This window comes from Xenopus tropicalis, chromosome 8 (genome assembly GCF_000004195.4).
Source record: "Xenopus tropicalis strain Nigerian chromosome 8, UCB_Xtro_10.0, whole genome shotgun sequence".
In the NCBI taxonomy this organism is placed as follows: domain Eukaryota; kingdom Metazoa; phylum Chordata; class Amphibia; order Anura; family Pipidae; genus Xenopus; species Xenopus tropicalis.
In genome coordinates, this window is record NC_030684.2 from 116,192,879 (window position 1) to 116,214,916 (window position 22,038).

A 22,038-nucleotide genomic window follows, 5' to 3' on the forward strand; every position below is an offset into this window, starting at 1 on the left:
GTTACAGGTCTAATTGGAAGATTGCTTGCTACGTTTGTACCCAGGAGCATTTAGACTATTGCAGCTGCCTCCAGTATCATTGAAAACATTTATAGCCATTATTGCTGTAAAAGGAATAGCTATGTGTTGCTGGTATGTAATTTACACTAGAACATGTGTATGCTGCAAAACTACAAGTTTCCCTTTTCCATAGCTTCTGTTTCTTTCGTTATCTCAGAATCTTCCTTATCTAAACTTGAAGACTTGCAAACGTGTCAACAACTAACCAGTATAAAGATATGGTTTAGCAACCAAGGGAACAGGAGGAATAGCCAGAACTAATTGGTGTAAATATGGCTCTAGAACAGTGTCAGGGGAGGGCTAAGACTAGAGGCTCATTAGGATGAAGTTTTGCTCTCAGTTATACGTAAGGGTAAGAACCCACTGAGCGGTTGAGTCGCCCATCTTTGCTATCGCAGGCGACAAACTGCTCTGAAATGGGTTTCCACCGGCATCAATAGGGATGCCTGATGGAAAGCCCTTTGCATCACTTCAGTAAGCCGAAATCGCGATAACTTTCCCCCTGCATGCAACTTTGCGCGACTTTGGAAAAAGAAGCGTTTCGAAGGGCTTTTCATGGCCGACTCCTATTGTTGCCTGTGGAAAGCCTTTTCGGAAGCTGTTTGTCACCCGCAATACCAGAGATCTATCGCGGCTGACTCAAATGCTCTATGGGTTCTTACCCTAAAAACCAAACTTTAGGGTTTGACGAGAATGCATTTGCTGCCCTAGATATTCTTGGATCTATGGATGACAAGCTGATGATCCAGTGTTTTCCTCTATCTGTAACATCTGTATCTGTTTTAAAATGAGGGGCCCGAAACAAAGTTTGGATCTCCAGGTGGGAACAGAAATGTCTGACAGAGACTGAGATAAAGATGTGCAACTGACCTGTCCTAGGCATGCACAGATAAGGGGAGAATAATGGCACCTACTGGCACATATGTGAATGCAACAGAGGGCTTACTACATCAGAAAGAATGGTTTATGCCAGCTAGTTTATCTTGTAATCTTAGCAAAAAAAAAGTACCTTGGCTACTCTTGTATGCCCTATTGAGCTATATATACACTGGTGTCCTGTTTCTCGTTGTCATTAAATAAAAATGTGATTGTCGTTCTTCTATTTCTGGGAGTCACATCACTGCAGAGCTTATCTAGAAAGATCTGTCCAACTGCCTATCCAAGAGCAGGACACGGGAATGATGAAGCGGCTAAAGTCAATATTTTTTTCAGCATTGGGTTTGGCTCGCTCACATAAACCTACAAATAGGTGACTGTAATGTAGTAGTGTACGTAAGTAAAACTGTCTCAGGCTAAAATTTGCCAATACTAGGTGCTTTACTGATTTTAGATCAGATTTTTGCCTGATGTAGACTGTTGATCAGACACTTCTGCCTGAGTGGCTTCTGCCAGAGGGGTCAAATAACTGCACGCTTGGCCAATCAGGTACAGTGATTAAACACTATCCTCCATATGTAATAGAACAAACATTTGTAGCAACCCATTCCTATTGCCGATGCAGCAGTGACTGATGGATCTGACTAACCTAGTAGCTGGCACCCTATAAGAACTGTTAATAGAAACCCACTAGGATCTCCGATGATGAAGGTAAATAAAATACATTCCAACTTTTAATCACTTTTCATTATGTTGAATGTGTTAATCATGTTGTACCCTTGAAGCGCAAATATTCTCAGACACAAAGACACAGACGCCTCAGTTTACATGTGTATTCACTCTTTACATTTATTTAGTAGACATAATATATACCTGCTAAAATTGCTATTTTATGTTTTTTGATGGAATATTTCATATTCATTTAGTGCTGTTACATCAGTGGTATTAGAACAAAATGACCAAGTTTCTAAACATTTCTCTTACTAAGCACACATAGCAGTGCATCTGGTAGTGTGTATAGCACCATTCATCAAGTCAATTACATACAATGCTCATGGAGATAGTTCTGGATCATAATAAGGCAGGTTAAAACAAAACATTTTGCTAGTAGGTATCCATCCTCTATACTGTGCTCAGTTTCAGACCTAGAAAAAACAAAAAAAAATGTAAAATGTTAATACAATGTAATATAACGGTACTCTGTGCTCCCTTAGAGAGTCTCTTTTTAACATCCCTTAAACAGTGGCCTTCAAAAATAGGTGTTGGTCTTGGGAAACCCTCCTCTATAAAAGCTAATAGGTGAGGGTCCAATTCTTTGGTCAAAAGACATTTTGCCAAGCAGGAAAAAAATATGTGGTAAATAGTCAGGACCATCATTTGGGGTTTACCTTCATGTGGTATGGTGGCTTGCCAATGTTATGATCATAAACTAAAAGCAGCTTTTGTCCATTGTTAGGAACTGAGCCCCAGTGTTGGAACCTTCCCTGAACCTTACCATGCATGGATACACCTGAAGTATGAAATACTAACCTTTTTGGTGTCCTCAGTGGAGTCTCAGACTACTCTGCCGGCTACCCTAGTCTGCCCTTCACTCCTAGTGTGAGCTAAAGGCATGAGCTCTTACTAAATTGTCCTTTTTTAAACTGATTGCCATTATCATTGAATGTTCCCTTGTCTCTCATCAACATCCATTCCTCCCCATGAGTGGTGGCCAAAGAGGTCACACCTGGCTAAGCCCCCAACTTTTATATACCCCTAGGGCAGTGATCCCCAGCCAGTGGTTCAGAAGCAACAAGTTGCTCCCCAACCCCTTGGATGTTGCTCTCAGTGCCCCCAAACCAGGGAGTTATTTTTAAATTCCTGACTTGGGAGCAAGTTTTGGTTGAATAAAAACAAGATTTACTACCAAATAAAGCCCCCTGTAAGCTGATAGTGTGCATAGAGGCTGCCTAATAGCCAATCTTAGCCCTTATTTGGCTCCTCCATGAACTTTTATGGTGCTTGTGTTGCTCTCCAAGTCTTTTTACATTTGACTGTGGCTCACGAGTAAGAAAGGTTGGGGACCCCTGCCCTAGGGGAAGACAACCTGACATGCTTGGGCATTTTCCATCCCATCCTAAAAGGGGAAAACCTCTTCCCATCCATACCGCTAAAGGGCTATATAGTAAGCTAACAATACATACCTATACTTATCCCTATCCTTATACCTGAATATGCTATTGAACTGTGTACTTACCTATGCTTTATTTGTAAGAGTGACTTTCTGTTCCACCACGGCCAAACCCTGCAAAGGCAAATACATATGACTGGTCAGTCTGGGCAAGTGGCAAGGTAGACCTGTGTAATACCATCTGACAGTTGTACAGTAATCCAATCAAAACAGAAATCATTCAGTCTTACCTTTTGGTCCAAACAATGCTGCATAGCAAGGCTGATTACAATAAGGTTTCCCATCATGCTGTAGAAAAAAAACAACATTCAAATTAGACCATGCAATGCTAAGACATGTATATATACAGGTATAGGGAAAATATTTTACAGCCTGACAATTCTAAATTCTAAAGCTACTTCTCTTAGACATTTCATTGTGATCTTTAAATTCTAATCCTATCTGTAGCCACTCAGGGTCCCTATGTAGAAGGTAAAAACCAGAGTTCTGACTTTCTACACATCGTATCCATAGTGATGAGCAAATGTCTCCCGTTTTACTTTGCTGCAGAATTAGTGAATCTTTCAAAAGATTGGTAAAACAGTGAAAATGTTGCATGTCAAAAAAAAAATGTCTGCCATAATTATAAAATTCATGCAAAGACAATGTTATGACAGATGTAAAATAAGGTTTAATTTCAAGTGTCAGTATTTCTTTAAGGTAGAGACAGAAAACAATACCCTACCTCAGCATGGCTCCCTGGGGTAAGGGTCTTGCTGCACTTTTCACACTTCAGGCATGGTCTGTGCCAGTCTTTTCCCAGTGAGGATACCTTCTCAGCTGCAAGAAAAGAAATGCAGGGGTGAGAAAACTTTAGGCCTAGCACTTGTACTAATTTAACTTTATCAATGTATTGATTCAACTGGGAGCAAATTGATTTGATCAGCCTATTTTTTTGGGTTGTGAACCTACCACCCTTCACAGGCCCCTAACCTGAGGGCCATACTCAGAGTAGGCCCAACACGTGGGTAGTCAACAATCTGGTCATTTTGCAACCTAGTCCATGAAACAAATCTTTCAGTGTACTGTATATCCAGCATAAGCTATAGATTTCCTTAGTATGGTAAGTATGACCTGTCCTATGTGTTGCATTTTAGGGGTTATAAATCATGACTGGGCTCATTAATACTTTATTAGATGCAAGAGCAAGTCCCTTTTGCCTCCTTACCAATCTACAGTATATCTGATGAGTAAACTTGGGCTCAAGAACAGGGGAACAAGAATTAGTAATTGAACCACAGTCATATTTCAAATCATATAGGCAAAAAGGGGCCACGCTGAACTTTACCATGAGATATATATATATATATATATATATATTATATTCTTATATATATATAGATATTCTTATATTGAGATGTGGTTTGCTTGGTGCTTATACACAGGATTGCACTAGGGATTCTTCAGGGGGGTCCAAGCCTTAATGGAGGACAATTTCAATGCAGTCATTCCTACTCCTGCCTCTGAGCCATTCATACCGTTTAGCTAGTTTTACAAGTTAGGAGAATAAGCCTTAGATACCAAGGTTCCCTGGGGCCCTAGGAGTACCAGCCTGCCATTGCTTTTCTGAGTGGTGGTTTATCTCTCACTGTCAGGCTTATGCTTGTGTATGTGCAATAGTAACAGGTGGATAGGAAAGTATGGAAGCTTGGAGCACAAGCAGCAGCCAAAACACACCCCATGTCCCACTGCTCTACATATTATGGTGACCCAAATAATAGAAATGTCTATTTCCTGGGTCTTTTGTAAACTATGACTTTGAAAACCAAGAACATAACTAAACCATTGCACCCTCAGCCCTTTAACTGCTATATATTTTATTACTGCCATATATCTCCACAGTGAAACAAAGTTCAATAACACCACAATATAGCACAGATAGACTAAATAGACTATATTATTGCGTGTTAACAATTAAAACCCTTACTGTTGCCAATATTGCATGTTGTAAAGTAGAACTTTGGATGACCCAACTGGAATGTGTACAAATGACGTCTGGAATATGAGTTACTCCTTGTCTGCCAATAGATAATGCTGGGGCAGGGTTCCTAATTACAGGGGTTATGTAATAAAAGGCATTGGTCACTATAGAATGACAAAATAAACAAAGGAATAACACTTACCCCCATATGTAATAAAAGGCACTAAGTTTGCCCAGGAGCAGTAACCCACAGCAACCAACCAGCAGGTAGCATTTACTGGTCACCTGTTTAAAAGCAATCATCTTATTGGTTGCTATAGGTTACTGCTCCTGGGCAAACTTAGTGCCTTTTATTACATATGGGGGTAAGTGTTATTCCTTTGCTTAATTTGTTATTATATAGTCACCAATGCCTTTTATTACATAACCCTTGTAATTAGGAACCCTGTCCCAGCATTATCTATTGGCAGACAAGGAGTAACTCATATTCCAGACGTCATTTGTACACATTCCAGTTGGGTCATCCAAAGTTCTACTTTACAACGTGCGATATTGGCAACAATACAGGTTTTAATTATTAACACACATTAATATAGTCTGTAGTCTAGTCTGCTTGTTCTGTTATCATATAAACACCACTGCCATAATGGTATACAGTCCTGTAGGCTACTATGTGTTGTACATGGACTGGGAGGAGAGCCACTAATATAGAACAACATTCTATGAAGACAAGAAACAGAAGACAATGTGGGCACGTAGTGTAGAAAATCCAGCTTCTTAAATAACTTTATCCCCAGAGTGTCTGTATAGTTATTGGAGCCTGTGTGTTCTGCAGATAACTATGAATAACGTAAATGATGATGACTATGATGATACTGATGATTACACATTGTCAGGTTCATGATTCATTAACTAGTAGCTACTAATTCACCCCTGAGGCAGACCATTATCCATTATGGGGTCCTAATTGTGTTTTAGATAAACCTGAACAGTGATTTGAAAGGTTGAACTAGCAATTTAACCATGTAATATCACTCCAAAGGATGTAGAGCTCCACTCTTAACACAGGGTGCACAGAAAGTGTCACCCATGTGACAGGTATTGAAAGCCGAGAGAATCTCAGGTGCAGAAAGTCATGGACAAAAGATAACACTGTCAACGGTTTTCTCTGTGTAAATGTAATAACACGGTTGCAAGGTATGACCTACAGTCTTTGTAATACTCATTTGTACATCCAGCCAAGGGTTGTTATATCTGGAGTAGTAGGGATTCCCTCTGGGCTCCTCATTCTCATTAACTCCAAAGGAAGAGAGAATATTATATGTAAATACTGTATGTAACCAGATACAAGGGGCGCATATATGAATGGAGCTCAAAGTGCTCTGTTTTATCAAGAGCATATCAGTAAATATCAATCCCCCAAAAGCATTTACACATAATATTCATTAGTTACTCATTTAGTCAAATTTTAAATAGCCATATTATTATTTTAAAGGAGAAGGAAAGGTAAAAACTAAGTAAGTTTTATTAGAAAGGTCTATGTAAATACAGCCATAAGCACTCACAGAAATGCTGCACTGAGTCCTCTATCAAAAGAAACAGGATTTCTTGTCTCCTTTTGTGTATACATGTATTTTGGTATCAGACTTCCTCTCTCAGAAATATCTTTCATTCCCAGGGCCATAGTTTGCACAGCTTTCTCCTCTCTCCCTTCTCCTGCTCCCTCCCCCCATAAGAATTCATAAGTATTCACTCCCCCTCCCATCACAATGTGTGATCTGAGCTACCAACGGCTAGAGCTACAGAGGAAGCTACAGAGACCAAGCTAAAATGGCAGCTGCTATCTTAAACAAACAGATGGAGCTTCTAGGGCTGTTTATTCAGGTATGATAAAGCTTTCTGCAGAATAAATATAGCTTTCTAGCTTGCACTATTGTGGTAAATCTATTGGCAGTAAAATGCCAACATTACTTTCCTTCTCCTTTAAACTGACAAATAAAAATTCTTTAGATGATTTACCATACAATTTATTCAAACTCATTTGTAAAGATCTTTTATTTTAGGACTATGGCCCATAAGGAATTTTCTTGGCCAGTGTACTTAAGTGTCAGAAAACACCCTTGCTGCTGCAGTTGGGCACAGTAAGTACTGGTGATCAACCTGAAAAAGTTCTAGTGCATATTTTGAGACTGAAGTCAGTGGGAGGCAGCAGGAGTATTTTGGCTGCTCCTCTATATACACAATGGACAAATGCCCAGGTCGCCATTCATGACTGATAAAACCTACTGACCTTGCCCCCCCAGAGTGTCGGCAGCTTATTGGCCCAAGCATTGGGGGTGTTGCTCATGGCCTGTCTGACTAATAACTGTCTGGAAATTATCTAGATGCTTATTGTCAAGTTAATGTAACCTGTTTGTCCGGACTAATTTGTGGTGTTAATGAATTTCCTACGGGTGTCCATAGGTCCCCAGTATGATTCAACCAAACAATCTGGGGGTGGGTGGAGCTTTGTTAAGATAAGATGGCTGAACACTGTTAGTAAACACAATTGAATGGAAGATAGATCTTCAAAGAGAACATTTTTATAGGCCATAAGTAATTTATTTCACATTAGATTCATCATCTTTATGGTGTTACTGGGCTCTTTCACCACAGGCAACAAGTGCAATATGCCATAGTGTGCTGTGTAGTGGAAAGCGGCCAACTACCTACCCTTTGGCTTTTATTTTTATGTTTATGGCAAAAAGCCAATGCACAGCTTAGCAGGGTGCAGCCATGGCCCTATAATTACCTGAAGCAAACATTAATTACAGGGTACAGTTACCTATATGAGCCAGGTTAGGTGATGGGCACTGATGTGCCTGCTTTTTTACTTAGTATTAACCATATATGAATGGGACCTCAGCAGTGCACCCAAGCCCTCACTATCCACTATCCACGGCTCAGACACTTGTTGGGTGTTTAAACTGATTGATTTAAAACCTAGGAAATATGAATACACTAAGCAAAGCACAACAAGTCCAGCACTTCCTTCTGTTGATTCAAAACCGAGTCCCCCCCCTTCCTCCTCTTGCAACTAATAGTAGCACCAGCACCATCTGGCTAAAGTGGAAATGGCCGAGATGTCAAGCGTCAGTAATTGAGATAGAACGAGGGAGTAAAGGGAGAATTAATGCCAAAATTCCAGCAGCCGATGAGAGAAAAACAGCTTCATGGTTTATGAGCATGTCACCGAGGAATTAGGCTTTCATGTGGCTGTTATACTGCATCCAATAGGACTCACTGAAGTTTCTATGCATTTTTTCCCATTAGGCAGACCTTTTTCCATGTATATTTTTGCTGACAGTGAGGAACAGGCAGCAGTCAAATACATTATAGGCTCCAGAAGTGACTTTAAAGGGATGACCCTCTCAGGCTTCTGTTTTCTCCAGAACTGATTTTAGTGGTTGCACGTGGAGCGACAATCCAGGGCCACAGTCGGGTCCCACAAAGCGACAACAGCATGGAGAGTTAGATAAAGGTGCTGTAATTCAGTGCCGTAACTACCGGGGAGCAGAATAGGTTCTTACTATGGGATAGTGTGTATACACGGGCAGGAAGGTGTGAGGGGAGAGGGCTGGAACTGTGCACAGTGAGTGTGTATAGTAAAGGAAGCCCTGAAGCTATAAACGCAGGGGCTGCATGACAAGGGATCCGAATGACCAGCAGCCAGGTTACACTGGTTTATGTTTAAAGATTGAAAAATTCAGATGCAGTTGTGATTGGGTGAGAAGCAGTATGTTAAGGAGGGGGAAAGCTGGGCTGGGGGTGGAGAAGGATAGGGATATGATGTCACAAAAGAAGGAGTTCACTTCCTATCTTCTGAACAGGTAGAAACATGAGGCAGAGCTCTCTCTGTAATATAATGTTATAGCTGCAGTATATACACACTAACCCCTCACTATACTGCTGGCTTTGGGGGTAGAACTATTTGGGCAGGCTGTTTGTTAGTCTCTTGCTGTTTGTTTGCAGCTTTACAGCAGTTAATCTCACTGTAGCCACTCAGGCAGCATGGAAGTCAGCCTGGGCCCAAAAATGTACCCTCTCTATTATATAGGAATCCAGGCTGGGACATTGAGCTGCAGCTACTGCAACTCATTACAGTATACAGAGAGCTGTAGTTGGAGTATACAGAGATAGCTATAGTTGGAGTATACAGAGAGCTATAGTTGGAGTATACAGATATAGCTATAGTTGGAGTATACAGAGAGCTGTAGTTGGATTATACAGAGAGCTGTAGTTGGATTATACAGAGAGCTGTAGTTGGATTATACAGAGAGCTGTAGTTGGATTATACAGAGAGAGCTATAGTTGGATTATACAGAGAGAGCTATAGTTGGAGTATACAGAGAGCTGTAGTTGGAGTATATAGAGAGCTGTAGTTGGAGTATACAGAGAGCTATAGTTGGAGTATACAGAGAGCTGTAGTTGGAGTATACAGAGCTGTAGTTGGAGTATACAGAGAGCTGTAGTTGGAGTATACAGAGAGCTACAGTTGGAGTATACAGAGAGAGCTGTAGTTGGAGGTGGGGCTCAGTTGGTAATAAGGCAAAGCCTGAATTCAGTAACTTTCCTGGGCTTTGTTTTACTAACACTACGTATTATACAGTAGTTCTATAGATATAATCATTTGATTCAGCAGCCTGCTGTCAGAGTTTGACCTCTAAATTTACTGGGCCTTATCCAGTTGCGGATGTCATCTATCTATATATTATTAACCCATGCAGAACCTGCCAGATAGCCATCTAGTTATTTGGACAACATTCCTGTAGAGGCTACACTCAGGCTGTGTACCTAGGGCAGAAGTAGTTCTACTGTGTTTCGGCACACACACACATATATATATATAGAGAGAGAGAGTGAGGGAGGAGGGGATTACAGTACAATTGCCCCTGTGAGTGTATCATGGACCATGTACAGACCTCTCTCTTTTACATAATGTTATTAGTTGAAGTATATACAAATTTACTCCTCATTATACTACTAGCATTGGGGGTAGAACTATTTGGGCAGGCTGCTCAATAGTCGTTTCCTTGTTGTTGCTACAGCAGTTAATTGCACTGTAGTCACTTGGGCAGCAGGGGAGTCAGCCTGAGTCCAAAAAGGCATCCTCTCTATTAAATATAGAAATCCAGGCTGTTACACTGAGCTGCTGCTACTGCAACTCATCAAAGTACACAGAGAGCAGTAGTTTGAGTTTACAGAGAGGAGCTTAGTCAGGAATAGGGCAAAGCCTGAATATAGTAACTTTCCCAGGCTTTGGTTTAAGAAGTCTGTACATTGCATGGTATTTCTATAGATATAGTTCTCGATTTAGCAGCCTTTAGTAGGTTCCTTACCTCTAATTTATTGAGTCACAGATTTCAGGTCATGCTCAGAGGACAATCCGCTGCTACTGCAGACAGAACCTACATATAGTATAATCCTCTATTAGTACAACTAGTAGGAGTCCAGATACTGATGGGTAAGTATAAAAAACAGAGCCTGCCTATTGTAGCTTAGCTGGGATGCAGCCGACTGTTAGCGAGGCAGGTGCTTGATGGGCTTGGGTCCCACAGGAGTGTTGACAATTGGCTGCCTGGTTACACTTGCCCACCCAACCCCTAGCGGTTGGGTGGCTGGCATGCCAGGTAGTCCATGAAGGCGGATGGTGGTTTATTACTGGCAAGCATTCCCTCTGAAAAAAGTTTTGTATAAGAAAGCCACAGCGCCTGTGAAAATACCATACGCTTAGCACAATGTCGCTTGCAGTTTCAGGGCACTCAGCTTGCAATTGGGGGGTAGATACAATTTCACCATATCTGTGCAATTATATAGAATTAGCAACCCCAAGATTATATGATAGAGGCCTGCTTACTGTAGCTTATATGTGTATATATGTATGTATATATATGTATATTTAAGCTGATCACATAGCTCCCTGGCACAATGCTAGCCTTTAATTCATAGAACTTATTTTTAAATTTTCTGGGCAGAAAGCAGTTCCCCACTGTCAGTATATGATTTGATCACCTGGGGGGGAGGGCGTACAAGCAGGCAAGAAACTAATAGCCCCCATTCTCGACAAGGTTATTATTTCTTTCTTTCTGTGGCTAGTTGTCACTACAGTGACTATAATATCAAAGCCTAAGAAAAAGTGGTTGGTTGGCCTTTTTTTTTCCCTGAGCTGGGCCCTTATGAGCTAGGCTTGCAAGGTTGGATGGAGGTCTCTGCACAAAGGGATGGGCTGTGGCAAAAAGCACAGTAGTCTGTACGGGAGCAGCGACAGGAGCAGTTTGGCCTTACCCTCAAAGCTGGGCATTCACAACGTGGAAGGGCTGCTACGGAAGCAGCATGGTGGAGTGGTTGGTTGGCCTTACCCTCAGAGCTGCGGTAGTGTGTACAGGAACAGCGAGTGTACTGGAGCAGCAACAGGAGCAGTTTGACCTTTTCCTCGAAGCTGGGCATCCACAACGTGGAAGGGCTGCTACGGAAGCAGCTTGGTGGAGTGGTTGGTTGACCTTACCCTCAGAGCTGGGGTCTCTGAGCTGGGTCTCCACATGTGTGGAAGGGCTGCTATGGAAGCAGCATGGTGGAGTGGTGGTTGGCCTTAACCTCAGAGCTGGGGTCTCTGACCTGGGTCTCCACATGTGTGGAAGGGCTGCTATGGAAGCAGCATGGTGGAGTGGTGGTTGGCCTTACCCTCAGAGCTGGGGTCTCTGAGCTGGGTCTTCACAGTATGGATGGGCAGCTACCGGACCAGTATGGCAAAGTGGTTGGATGACCTTACCCTCTGAGCGAGGCAAGTACAGCCGGAGGGAGGTCTCCACAGAGAGGACAGGCAGCTATGGAGCAGCTTGGTAAGTGGTTGGTTGATCTTGCCCTCTGAGCTAGGCGTGTACAACTGGAGGGCATGGTAAGTGGTTGGTTGACTTGTGCTCCATTGTTATTAATAGAAGTGCAAGTTTGGTACCCAGGATGGAATCAGATTGCCTTTGAAAAGCCGTGTTTGCATCCTAGTCTACCACATGGGCAGAATACATGGTAATTTGCAGCAAAATAATGCTACAAATTTTTAGTCTCTTGGCCAATAGAATGCTCCAGTGGGAAGTTTTGCCTTGCTGTAACGTGTCCAAAAATATACATCCATAACTGGCCATGTTGGTAATTGCACATGGTCATGGATTTAAAGGTATTTCAATAAAGGAAAGTATTTATTTATGTTTTGCATACACATGATATTTAAAAAAAAAAAAAAAAAAAAAAAATGATTTATATTTATACCATAGAGCTAATGGCCAATTTTATTCTATCCTGTGGTACAGTATGTGTGATACAAAAAGAAATGTTTTATAACATAGTTATAAATTTATGGTGGGGACGAACCCAACCGAAGGTTTTCAGTTGGGCTCGTTGTGGCGGTAGGACCTTGCCAGAGTACTGCACAGGAAATTTTAGAAGAGGGAGAAAGGAGCTTCTCTCCTTTGACTGCACGGTGGGTTGATTGATACAGACGCTACTACTGCTTGTGCTAGGTGACAGCCTGCTTGGATTTCCTATCATCGAGGCACTGCAGATTCAGGACCGGCAGCAGGGCTGCTGAACTTCTCTCATGGTGGGAGATGCAGCTCCTGCTGGTAGCAGAGTTTGGGGCCATCCTCTCTGTAGGTAGAGGCAGCCTAATACTCAGTGGTGGATATAATGACATAGTGCTGATCTCAAGTCTTCAGTAAGGAACAGCAGAGCATAGTAGCGATCTCTTATGGAATTCTGGCTTTGAATATTGCCTTGGGGTGAGGCTGGCAAGGTCCTATTTATTTGATAAAATGTAAATAAATGCTGTGGCCTCTTTTTACCCATTTCCGTCTCCTGGTGTTTTATTAATGTATGTAACAATGGGGTTCAGAGGGATGGCTGAAGGCGAAGGGAAATTGAGGAGTCCCCTTGTCAAGGAAGCCCTGAAGCTATAAACGCAGGGGCTGCATGACAAGGGATCCGAATGACCAGCAGCCAGGTTACACTGGTTTATGTTTAAAGATTGAAAAATTCAGATGCAGTTGTGATTGGGTGAGAAGCAGTATGTTAAGGAGGGGGAAAGCTGGGCTGGGGGTGGAGAAGGATAGGGATATGATGTCACAAAAGAAGGAGTTCACTTCCTATCTTCTGAACAGGTAGAAACATCCCACCCACCCTCCCCTCTTTTTTGCATATTTTGTAAAATGCCAGGATATTTTCTTCTTTATGCTCTCATATTATCTGTTGATAACAGAATGTGAATGTTTTCCTATATGCACTGTTATATTGTGGTTTCGGTAACACTATACAGTATGAATGGGAGAGTCTGCATGGTATTATTTATGTTAAATAAAAGTCAAATCCTTGATCCAGGGAATTTTCCGATCGCCAGGTGGGGTCAGGAAGGAATTTTTTCCCTCTTGAGGCATAATTGGCACAGGCTTCAGGCTGGGTTTTTTGCCTTCCTCTGGATCAAAACAGTGGATATATGTTAATGTATTTTAAGTTGTTTCTGTCACAGCAGCAGTAGGACCTTGCCAGAGTACTGCACAGGAAATTTTAGAAGAGGGAGAAAGGAGCTTCTCTCCTTTGACTGCACGGTGGGTTGATTGATACAGACGCTACTACTGCTTGTGCTAGGTGACAGCCTGCTTGGATTTCCTATCATCGAGGCACTGCAGATTCAGGACTGGCAGCAGGGCTGCTGAACTTCTCTCATGGTGGGAGATGCAGCTCCTGCTGGTAGCAGAGTTTGGGGCCATCCTCTCTGTAGGTAGAGGCAGCCTAATACTCAGTGGTGGATATAATGACATAGTGCTGATCTCAAGTCTTCAGTAAGGAACAGCAGAGCATAGTAGCGATCTCTTATGGAATTCTGGCTTTGAATATTGCCTTGGGGTGAGGCTGGCAAGGTCCTATTTATTTGATAAAATGTAAATAAATGCTGTGGCCTCTTTTTACCCATTTCCGTCTCCTGGTGTTTTATTAATGTATGTAACAATGGGGTTCAGAGGGATGGCTGAAGGCGAAGGGAAATTGAGGAGTCCCCTTGTCAGGCAAGATGCTGGCTCTATGCGTAACCACACACTGCACTGTGCATACGGAAATTCTGAGACCTTTCAAGGCAAAATATTTGTGGTTGTGTTTTGTAATGTAAACAGTTAAATGAATTAACATGCAGGCAGGGGCCAAACATCTAACAGAGAAAGGAAGTAGGGGATTATCAGCAGCTCAGCCATCTTCCTCTCACAATCAACTTCATCTGCAGAACAACAACAGACTTTATGTCCAACTTCATTTTCCATAATCAACTCCAATTTTACAGGAGGAAAGGCACTACGGAAGCTTAAACAGTGCCCTGGGGAAGATTTACTAACACACTGCATGCAAACTTCCATAACTAACTGCATAAGAACATAACTGCCTGCACAAGAACACAACTGCCTGCACAAGAACTCAACTGCCTGCACAAGAACACAACTGCCGGCACAAGAACTCAACAGCCGGCACAAGAACTCAACAGCCTGCACAAGAACACAACTGCCTGCACAAGAACACAACTGCCTGCACAAGAACACAACTGCCTGCACAAGAACACAACTGCCTGCACAAGAACATAACTGCCTGCACAAGAACACAACTGCCTGGTTCCTGCAAACTTCCTGTTTCACAGAAAAACCACCAAATTTGCATTTGAACTCTCAAAAGTTCAGAAAGTAAAGTACTACTCAAACTTAGCAACCACCATCAGATAGGAGTGAGAATTAGATGTGCTCAGCCCAACTACAGAGCTAAAAAGAATATTTTCCATACAGGCAGGGGTGCTGTTACCATGAGGTGAGTTGAGAAACAGCAGCAGCAGGAAAGATGCCGCTCCTGGTAAATTTAAGAGCCAAAATTCAGATTTTTAAATTGTAATTTCAGCTCCCCCACAGGCCCAGTAAATAGTGACTGACTATGGCATCTTACAGCAGCCCCTCTGGCATTTGCCAGAACCCACAGATTGCCAGGCTGGGCTTGAGTGCCACTGGGGCAGAGACTGGTGTAAATGATGTACAATCTCTGTTAATCAATCTGGAACATATATATGCTATATATAAATAAATAGTAATAATAATAATGTGATTGAGATGAAATAAAAATGTCCAAATGTTAGTGGGTGGGGCTACAACCAAACTGTACTTAGAACAATTATAGGAGCAGTTCCAACAGTAACAAATCAGAGCATACCAAGCTGTAGCCAATAAGAACATAAATGGAGCAGATCCAACTATAGCCAATAAAAAACATTTGTGGAATCAAAAGAGAAGCTGTAACCAATAAGAATATTGAGCCGTCACAAGGGCAGACCTAACTGTAGCCATTAAGAGCATTCCAGCAATCAAAGGGGGCAGACCTAACTGTAGCCAATAACAACAACTGAGCAACCAAAAAGGAAAACCCAGTTGTAACCAATAAATAAATCTGAGCCATCACAAATTGCAGACCCAACAGTAACCAATAAAGACATTAAAGCAATCTCGAGGGGAGACCCAGATGTAAGCAACAAAACATTTGACCAATAATAAGGGCAGACCCAGCTGTAGCCAATTTAAGCATTTGACCAGTATTAAGGGCAGACCCAACTGTAGCTATAATACTAATACTAATTGTTGAAAGGAAGGTTGCATAGTGTTAACAGTTATATTGGTCCTGAAAATATCAAGTTAGTTGCAGCTGCTGATAAGACTGAAGGTGACACATGATTGGACTTTTCTTTGGTGATACATAGGGCAGTAACTGATAAGGTAACTTAATGGAGGGGCCCTGATATAAGCTGGTGACGCTAGCGACAGGTTCTCTAGCTGACAGGTTCTCTAGGCAACAGGTTCTCTAGCCGACAGGTTCTCTAGCCAACAGGTTCTCTAGGTGACAGGTTCTCTAGGTGACAGGCTCTCTAGGCGACAGGTTCTCTAGCTGACAGGTTCTCTAGCCGACAGGTTCTCTAGCCGACAGGTTCTCTAGCCTCATTCTGACTAGCACTAGTGTATGGGACAGATTGTCTCATGACGATATTCGGCTTTTGCTTGAGAATCATTACTGGCCTGACCCCAAACACCTGCATTTGCCTATACTGAGCAGTCCAATGGTAAATGTAATCCTACCAAGCAAGCAATATGGCAGCCCCAATGTGTGTACCATTGCAAATAAGCATTGTTTAATATAAACACATAGGCAGTAAGTACGCAACCAGTTAAACCAGTTAACCAATAAAACTTATTTTCAGGTCTTTACTGGCCCCACGGATAAACAAACTTCTAAATTAAATGTGTGCTTTTAAAGGAGGGGTCATAATTTGCTTGATATATTGATAAAGACAATGTTTTTTTTAACAATTTAACTTTATTTTCCAGCTGTGCGGTTTGGAAATGAAACTGCTATCCCATCCTTACTAATTTAATTAGTTGGTTTGATTTTATATTCCCATGGCTGCAGAAGTCCCTGTTTGAACAAGTCTCAGCTTAGCTGTAGAACCTATTGATCTGACACAGGGATAAATAGTAAAGTGCAAATAAGGGTGTAACTCACAAAGGGTGCAGGACATTTCTTTTCTACGTAGTTTACCTTTATATAGTCAAGTAGAAGCTGCCATGTTGTTTGCTTCATCAGAGCACTCCCCATAGACAAAATGGACACAGCAAACTATGCAGATACTAAACTGCCTTATACTTAACATCACTTATGGATTGTCCTAGTGCCTGTTCTGACTGTGTCCTGCTCATCCAAATAATTAGCACCCAGAATCCAGCCAGCAGGGGGCGCATCTCTGTCTGTGCCTTCCAGTTTTAGTCTCACTCTGAAAATCATTCTCGTTGTGGTTTGAAACTCAGCTCTGCAATAAACAATCCTTTCCCAAGGGTACAAAAGAGGCAAAGAATATATTATTTACCATCTCTGCCAATACCAACGCTGGCCTATAATTTAATCTATAAATAAAGGTGAACAACAGAAAGTGACTAAGACTATGCTGCAAGCATGCCATTTGTTAAAACTCCCAGCAGCCCCTGATAGCCAATTAATGGTATATGCAGTTCAGCCGAAGATAGCATACCACAATATATATATATTTTAGCTGCAACACACTCTCTTACTCAAAAATGGCTACAGAACTAAAACAACAGATGAGTCACAAGAAGCTAGGTCTTGTTATCAAAGGTCAGTGAAACACCCCCCTTGGATTCCCTGGTTCAAAGTCCTTTGTAGACTATTAAGTTGGGCTCTTGGAATGCTGGCATTACACTAGTTACTCATTACTTCATACCAGGGAACACCCTTGGCTGCTCCTACCTGCGCACAACCTGCCATGTTTATCTTTGTAAGCAATCAATCTGAGTAATTCATAGGATTTGACAGTCTGCACAATAGTTATTGCTTCATCGCTGCCTGTCCCCCTCCCACTATTATCTGATCATTATTACATACATAGTCAATGGCTGTCAACACGGCCTGTATAGACATTCCTGAAAGGTCACTATACCCCAACATTGTAACTGCTGATTAGTATTTTTAAAAAAAAAACAATATCTATGTTTGGAGTAATTTTAGCGTATCCCTCTGTACTGGATATAAGAATTAAATTTTTTTCCCTTGTGCATGAGCGGTCTCCATGTTTTAAGGCCACACCCCATAGGTCACTAGGACATGCCCCTCCTAGTATAATGTAAAGGCAATATGACAAAAGATGGCTTTGAGGTTATAAAATGGTTGTTGACAGTGAGCCTAAGTCAATGGCGGCTTCAGCAAGTCTCAAAGTAGTTTTTAGTTTAGACATTAAAGAATAAGAACAGTCTTTCTGAGTGCACAAAAGGGAGCGAGAGCTGCTGTACTGCTTGCCCCCGAGAAGCAGCATTTGTAGCCTTTAGTACTGTCTATATGTAACAGCTAGGAATGCTAAGCGACAGTGGTGTGAATGCTATTGCTAAACCTAATCATATGTACAAATGCAAACACAGAGAAGCAATGTACACAATAAAACCACCCGTATGGAAGATAAACACTACCTACAGATGGAGCACATTTTAGTGCTACTCATGACATTCCCAGGCATTTTCACTGGAGCATTACAATGAATGAGTGACAATGGGGTACACTCGCATGTATACATAGCAAAGGAGCAATGACTGCATGGATGCACTAATGGCACATTGAGCTCCATCTGTTAGCAGCTCACTTAATTCCCAGTTTATCTGCACAAGATCATGCAGAATGACCAAGCATTGGAGTAACTTTTAAAACACAGATGTACAGATACTCAATGCAAAGCTTGTTAAGCACCCGATTTCCTTGCAGAAGCCTAGTAAGTAGGAAATCAGAATTCTCAAAGCTGTGATTCTCATTCTCCTTTGGGTGGGGCAATAGCAGTGAGAAAGAGAGTGAGTGACAGAATGGGAGTGAGTGTATAAGTGAATGGAGTGAGTGATAGAATGGGAGTGAGTGTATAAGTTAATGGAGTGAGTGACAGAATGGGAGTGAGTGTATAAGTGAATGGAGTGAGTGATAGAATGGGAGTGAGTGTATAAGTTAATGGAGTGAGTGACAGAATGGGAGTGAGTGTATAAGTGAATGGAGTGAGTGATAGAATGAGTGTGAGTGTATAGTTGAATGGAGTGAGTGATAGAATGGGAGTGAGTGTATAAGTAATTGGAGTGAGTGATAGAATGGGAGTGAGTGTATAAGTGAATGGAGTGAGTGATAGAATGGGAGTGAGTGTGTAAGTGAATGGAGTGAGTGATAGAATAACAGTGAGTGTATAAGTGAATGGGTGAGTGATAGAATGAGTGTGAGTGTATAAGTGAATGGAGTGAGTGATAGAATGGGAGTGTATAAGTAATTGGAGTGAGTGATAGAATGTGAGTGAGTGTATAAGTGAATGGAGTGAGTGATAGAATGGGAGTGAGTGTGTAAGTGAATGGAGTGAGTGTATAAGTGAATGGAGTGAGTGATAGAATGGGAGTGTATAAGTAATTGGAGTGAGTGATAGAATGTGAGTGAGTGATAGAATGGGAGTGAGTGTATAAGTGAATGGAGTGAGTGAAGAAATGAATGAGTGAGAGGCTAAGTATGTAAGTAAGTGGTTAAGTGAGTGGCTGAATGAGGGGCTAAATGAGATACTGAGTGAATGAATGGAAGAGGAGGGGTAAGATAGACAGGGGAACCACAGAGTGGGCCAGTTGCCTGACTACGCACAGGGAAAGGAACACGGGTGCGGTTTGTGTGCTTACTTTGAAGTTTCAGAGCTCCTGGCTGTCAGTCATTTTCAAACAGTTACTTCTCACCATACACAGAATAACAAGTTCTCTCTGGCCCATAAAAAGAATTCACTTGGTGGGCACAGCAATAAAGGGAATAACTATATAATGCATCATATTTACTGGGCTCTAATTCCATCAGAAAGCTGTGCATGGGCAGGGACCTACAGATTTAGTTATAATATACATTTTCTGTCCAGCTTAAGATCTGTGCAACTTTGGCACAAAGTTGAATTGGTTGTAAGCTCTATGGGTCCAGGACTCAGTGCAGGTGTTTTCCTTTCCAGAGGGGACCATACAAGACTCCGCTAATCCAGAGTTGCAGTGGCAGTAGAAGGCCTACACTTCATAGTATATAGCAAGGCTGTAACTAGTGTGTGTAGTAAGGCAAGAAGGAATCAGATGAAAGGGGCTGTTAGGGTGTATATAACTGTCTAGAACTCTGACCAAAGCAAAGCAAAGTCTGAGATCAGAACTGGATTATACCCATCTGCGATCCAGGCTATATTTAGCCAAAGGGCTTTATAGAAAGATGTTCTACAGGTTCACAATGGAAAAAATGCATAGAATGCTGCAATGGAATCTCATATACCCCACACATCATAAACATTCCCTTTCAGTGGTGATCTGTGCACGAGTCCCTCGTCAGGAAGCTGTGCATCAGCAGGGGCAAGTACACCCCGGAGGGGAAAGCAGAATCAGCTAGTAACTCCAGCAATGCAGAATGGTAGTTCCATACATGTGTGCCAGCCTTATTGAACCATTGCACTTACATTATAGCCCCCTCATAAACCAAAGCCCACCCTGCAGACTTGTCTCAGACTACAACTCCCAGCAGGCTTTGTGGAAAGGATAGAGGCATTTAGTGAAGCAGCAGCTGCAGGCTATAGCGCAAGTAGCTATCTTGCTATCTCCATCTCCTTCTCTCTGAAATTTATATCCCCTACTGAAATATTAATTACAGGAGAATTTAGGAAACACAACGAATGATTGTTCTTGTTTAGACTCCGGAGCCAATATGTTATTCCTTTCCATCTATAAAAATGTCAGTGAAACACAGATGCACCACTATTCACTTCCCTAGTGCAACAGTTAGTAGAGCAGGAGTAGTGATGAATCAAGTACAAGCACCCTGAGAGTCTGTGGGCGGCAGTGAGAGACAGGCAGAGAGACAGAGAGAGGGTGCTGCTGTGCAGGGTGCTTACCAAAGTAGACTTCTTTCTGGCACTTGGGACACTTGGGCATGGTGGTGGTGGTGCTGATGCTGCGCTGGCTTGCTGTGTGTGTGTGAGTGCAGGGCTGACTGGCCCCAGGCTTTCACACTGTGCTGGGAGGGACCACTGGGAGGGGGGAGCGAGAGGGGAAGGTGCTTTGCACACGGGTTGAGGCAGAGGGGAGAGGCAGATAGGCAATGTGCGTAAGATATAGACACAGGATTATTAACCCTATCCAGGCAGTAAAGTAGTGCCATAAAGTAGTAGTAGCAAAGTAGTACTTCTGGGTATTGAATATTCTGAATAAATACCTGCCTATCTAAAGGCTTGTGTTTGGGGGTGCAAGAGAGGGCCATTATATTGCACTGCAGAACAGCAGCTGTATGCCAAGTATGCACAAACTCATGGTGTAAGTAATGCCTCTAACATGCAACAGCCTGGCACTGCTGAACTACAACTCACAGAATCCCCTGCAGCTGGGAGTTTGCTACATTACTAAAGGTTGGATTGGAAATAATACAGCCTAGTGCTGGGTACTTTGCCTCAGACCCAGTGTTAGAATTATAGAAGGGGAGGCCTGGGGCATTTCAGAAAGGCTGGGGTCACAATTAGAGTAAAAAAAAAGTATGTTATCAGCAGTGTGCAAACAGCAGTCATGTTGTTGTACTACAACTCCCAGTTTTTTTTAATACAATGCACACACACACACAAGCCGTGTCCCAGGAGGATAAGGGAGAGACAATTTGGTGGCAAGTCAGGAAGGAAAGGATACTCACTGCTAAGTACAGGCAAAATAAACATATTTCCCTCAGACACAGGCTAATGGACATCCCACCCTTCATATATTTACATATATCATCACTTATACAAGGACTGTGTAAATGACAGAAGTGATGACTGTGCGCCTATGGGCCCAGCTGTGCTAGTCTGTACTCACAGGGTGCTACTGATGTGCCGCAACTGGCAAACGCCACGCTTAGGTCTCTCACAAACAGTTGGGTAACTCCCTGTCAGTTCAGAAGCATGGGTGGCCCTAGCGGAAGCTCAGTAACTCACCATCAACTGCTCTGTGTGTATGTTGCTAGGATACTAAGGGACAACACAGTATGACGGTAAGTTTTTGGCTCTGGTGGAGGAACCGTTCCCACTCCTAGAGATGAAACACTGGGTGTAGCAAGTCAGTGCAGGAAATAAATATACAATATATGGTCGGTTACTTATAATACACAAAAGCCATGAATATCCCGTAAATAATATCATTATAAATGGTGCTTAATGATGTCATCAGTTCTAACTGGTGCTTAGTGATGTCATTTCTTTCACATGACTCATGTGTATTATAATAAAAAACTACCCCCTGATGTAAAATATTAAGATATTAGAAGTCACAGAGGAGTTCCATGGCCTAAAAGCACAACACCTTTAGCTTTTTGTCGT

The 22,038-nt window shown here is 42.1% G+C and overlaps 1 protein-coding gene across 1 annotated transcript; it reads right to left on the reverse strand.

Annotated features, from left to right (window-relative positions):
* Positions 1-1,759: 1,759 nt before the first annotated feature.
* crip1 (cysteine-rich protein 1 (intestinal)) lies at positions 1,760-20,639 on the reverse strand. The gene is made up of 5 exons (NM_001171648.1): positions 20,593-20,639; positions 3,831-3,925; positions 3,337-3,394; positions 3,173-3,220; positions 1,760-2,081 (listed from the first exon to the last, which is right to left on the reverse strand). The coding sequence occupies exons 1-4, from the start codon at positions 20,630-20,632 to the stop codon at positions 3,180-3,182; spliced, it is 234 nt and encodes a 77-aa protein (NP_001165119.1). The 5' UTR covers positions 20,633-20,639; the 3' UTR covers positions 1,760-2,081; positions 3,173-3,179.
* Positions 20,640-22,038: the final 1,399 nt, after the last annotated feature.

Bases quoted from the DNA above. Each gene is read 5' to 3' on its own strand.
- crip1 (NM_001171648.1), bottom strand. From the start codon at position 20,632: ATGCCCAAGTGTCCCAAGTGCCAGAAAGAAGTCTACTTTG. The intron at 3,926-20,592 runs GTAAGCACCCTG...CTTTTCTTGCAG, and splicing joins CCAGAAAGAAGTCTACTTTG to CTGAGAAGGTATCCTCACTG. The intron at 3,395-3,830 runs GTAGGGTATTGT...TTTTTTCTACAG, and splicing joins CCCCAGGGAGCCATGCTGAG to CATGATGGGAAACCTTATTG.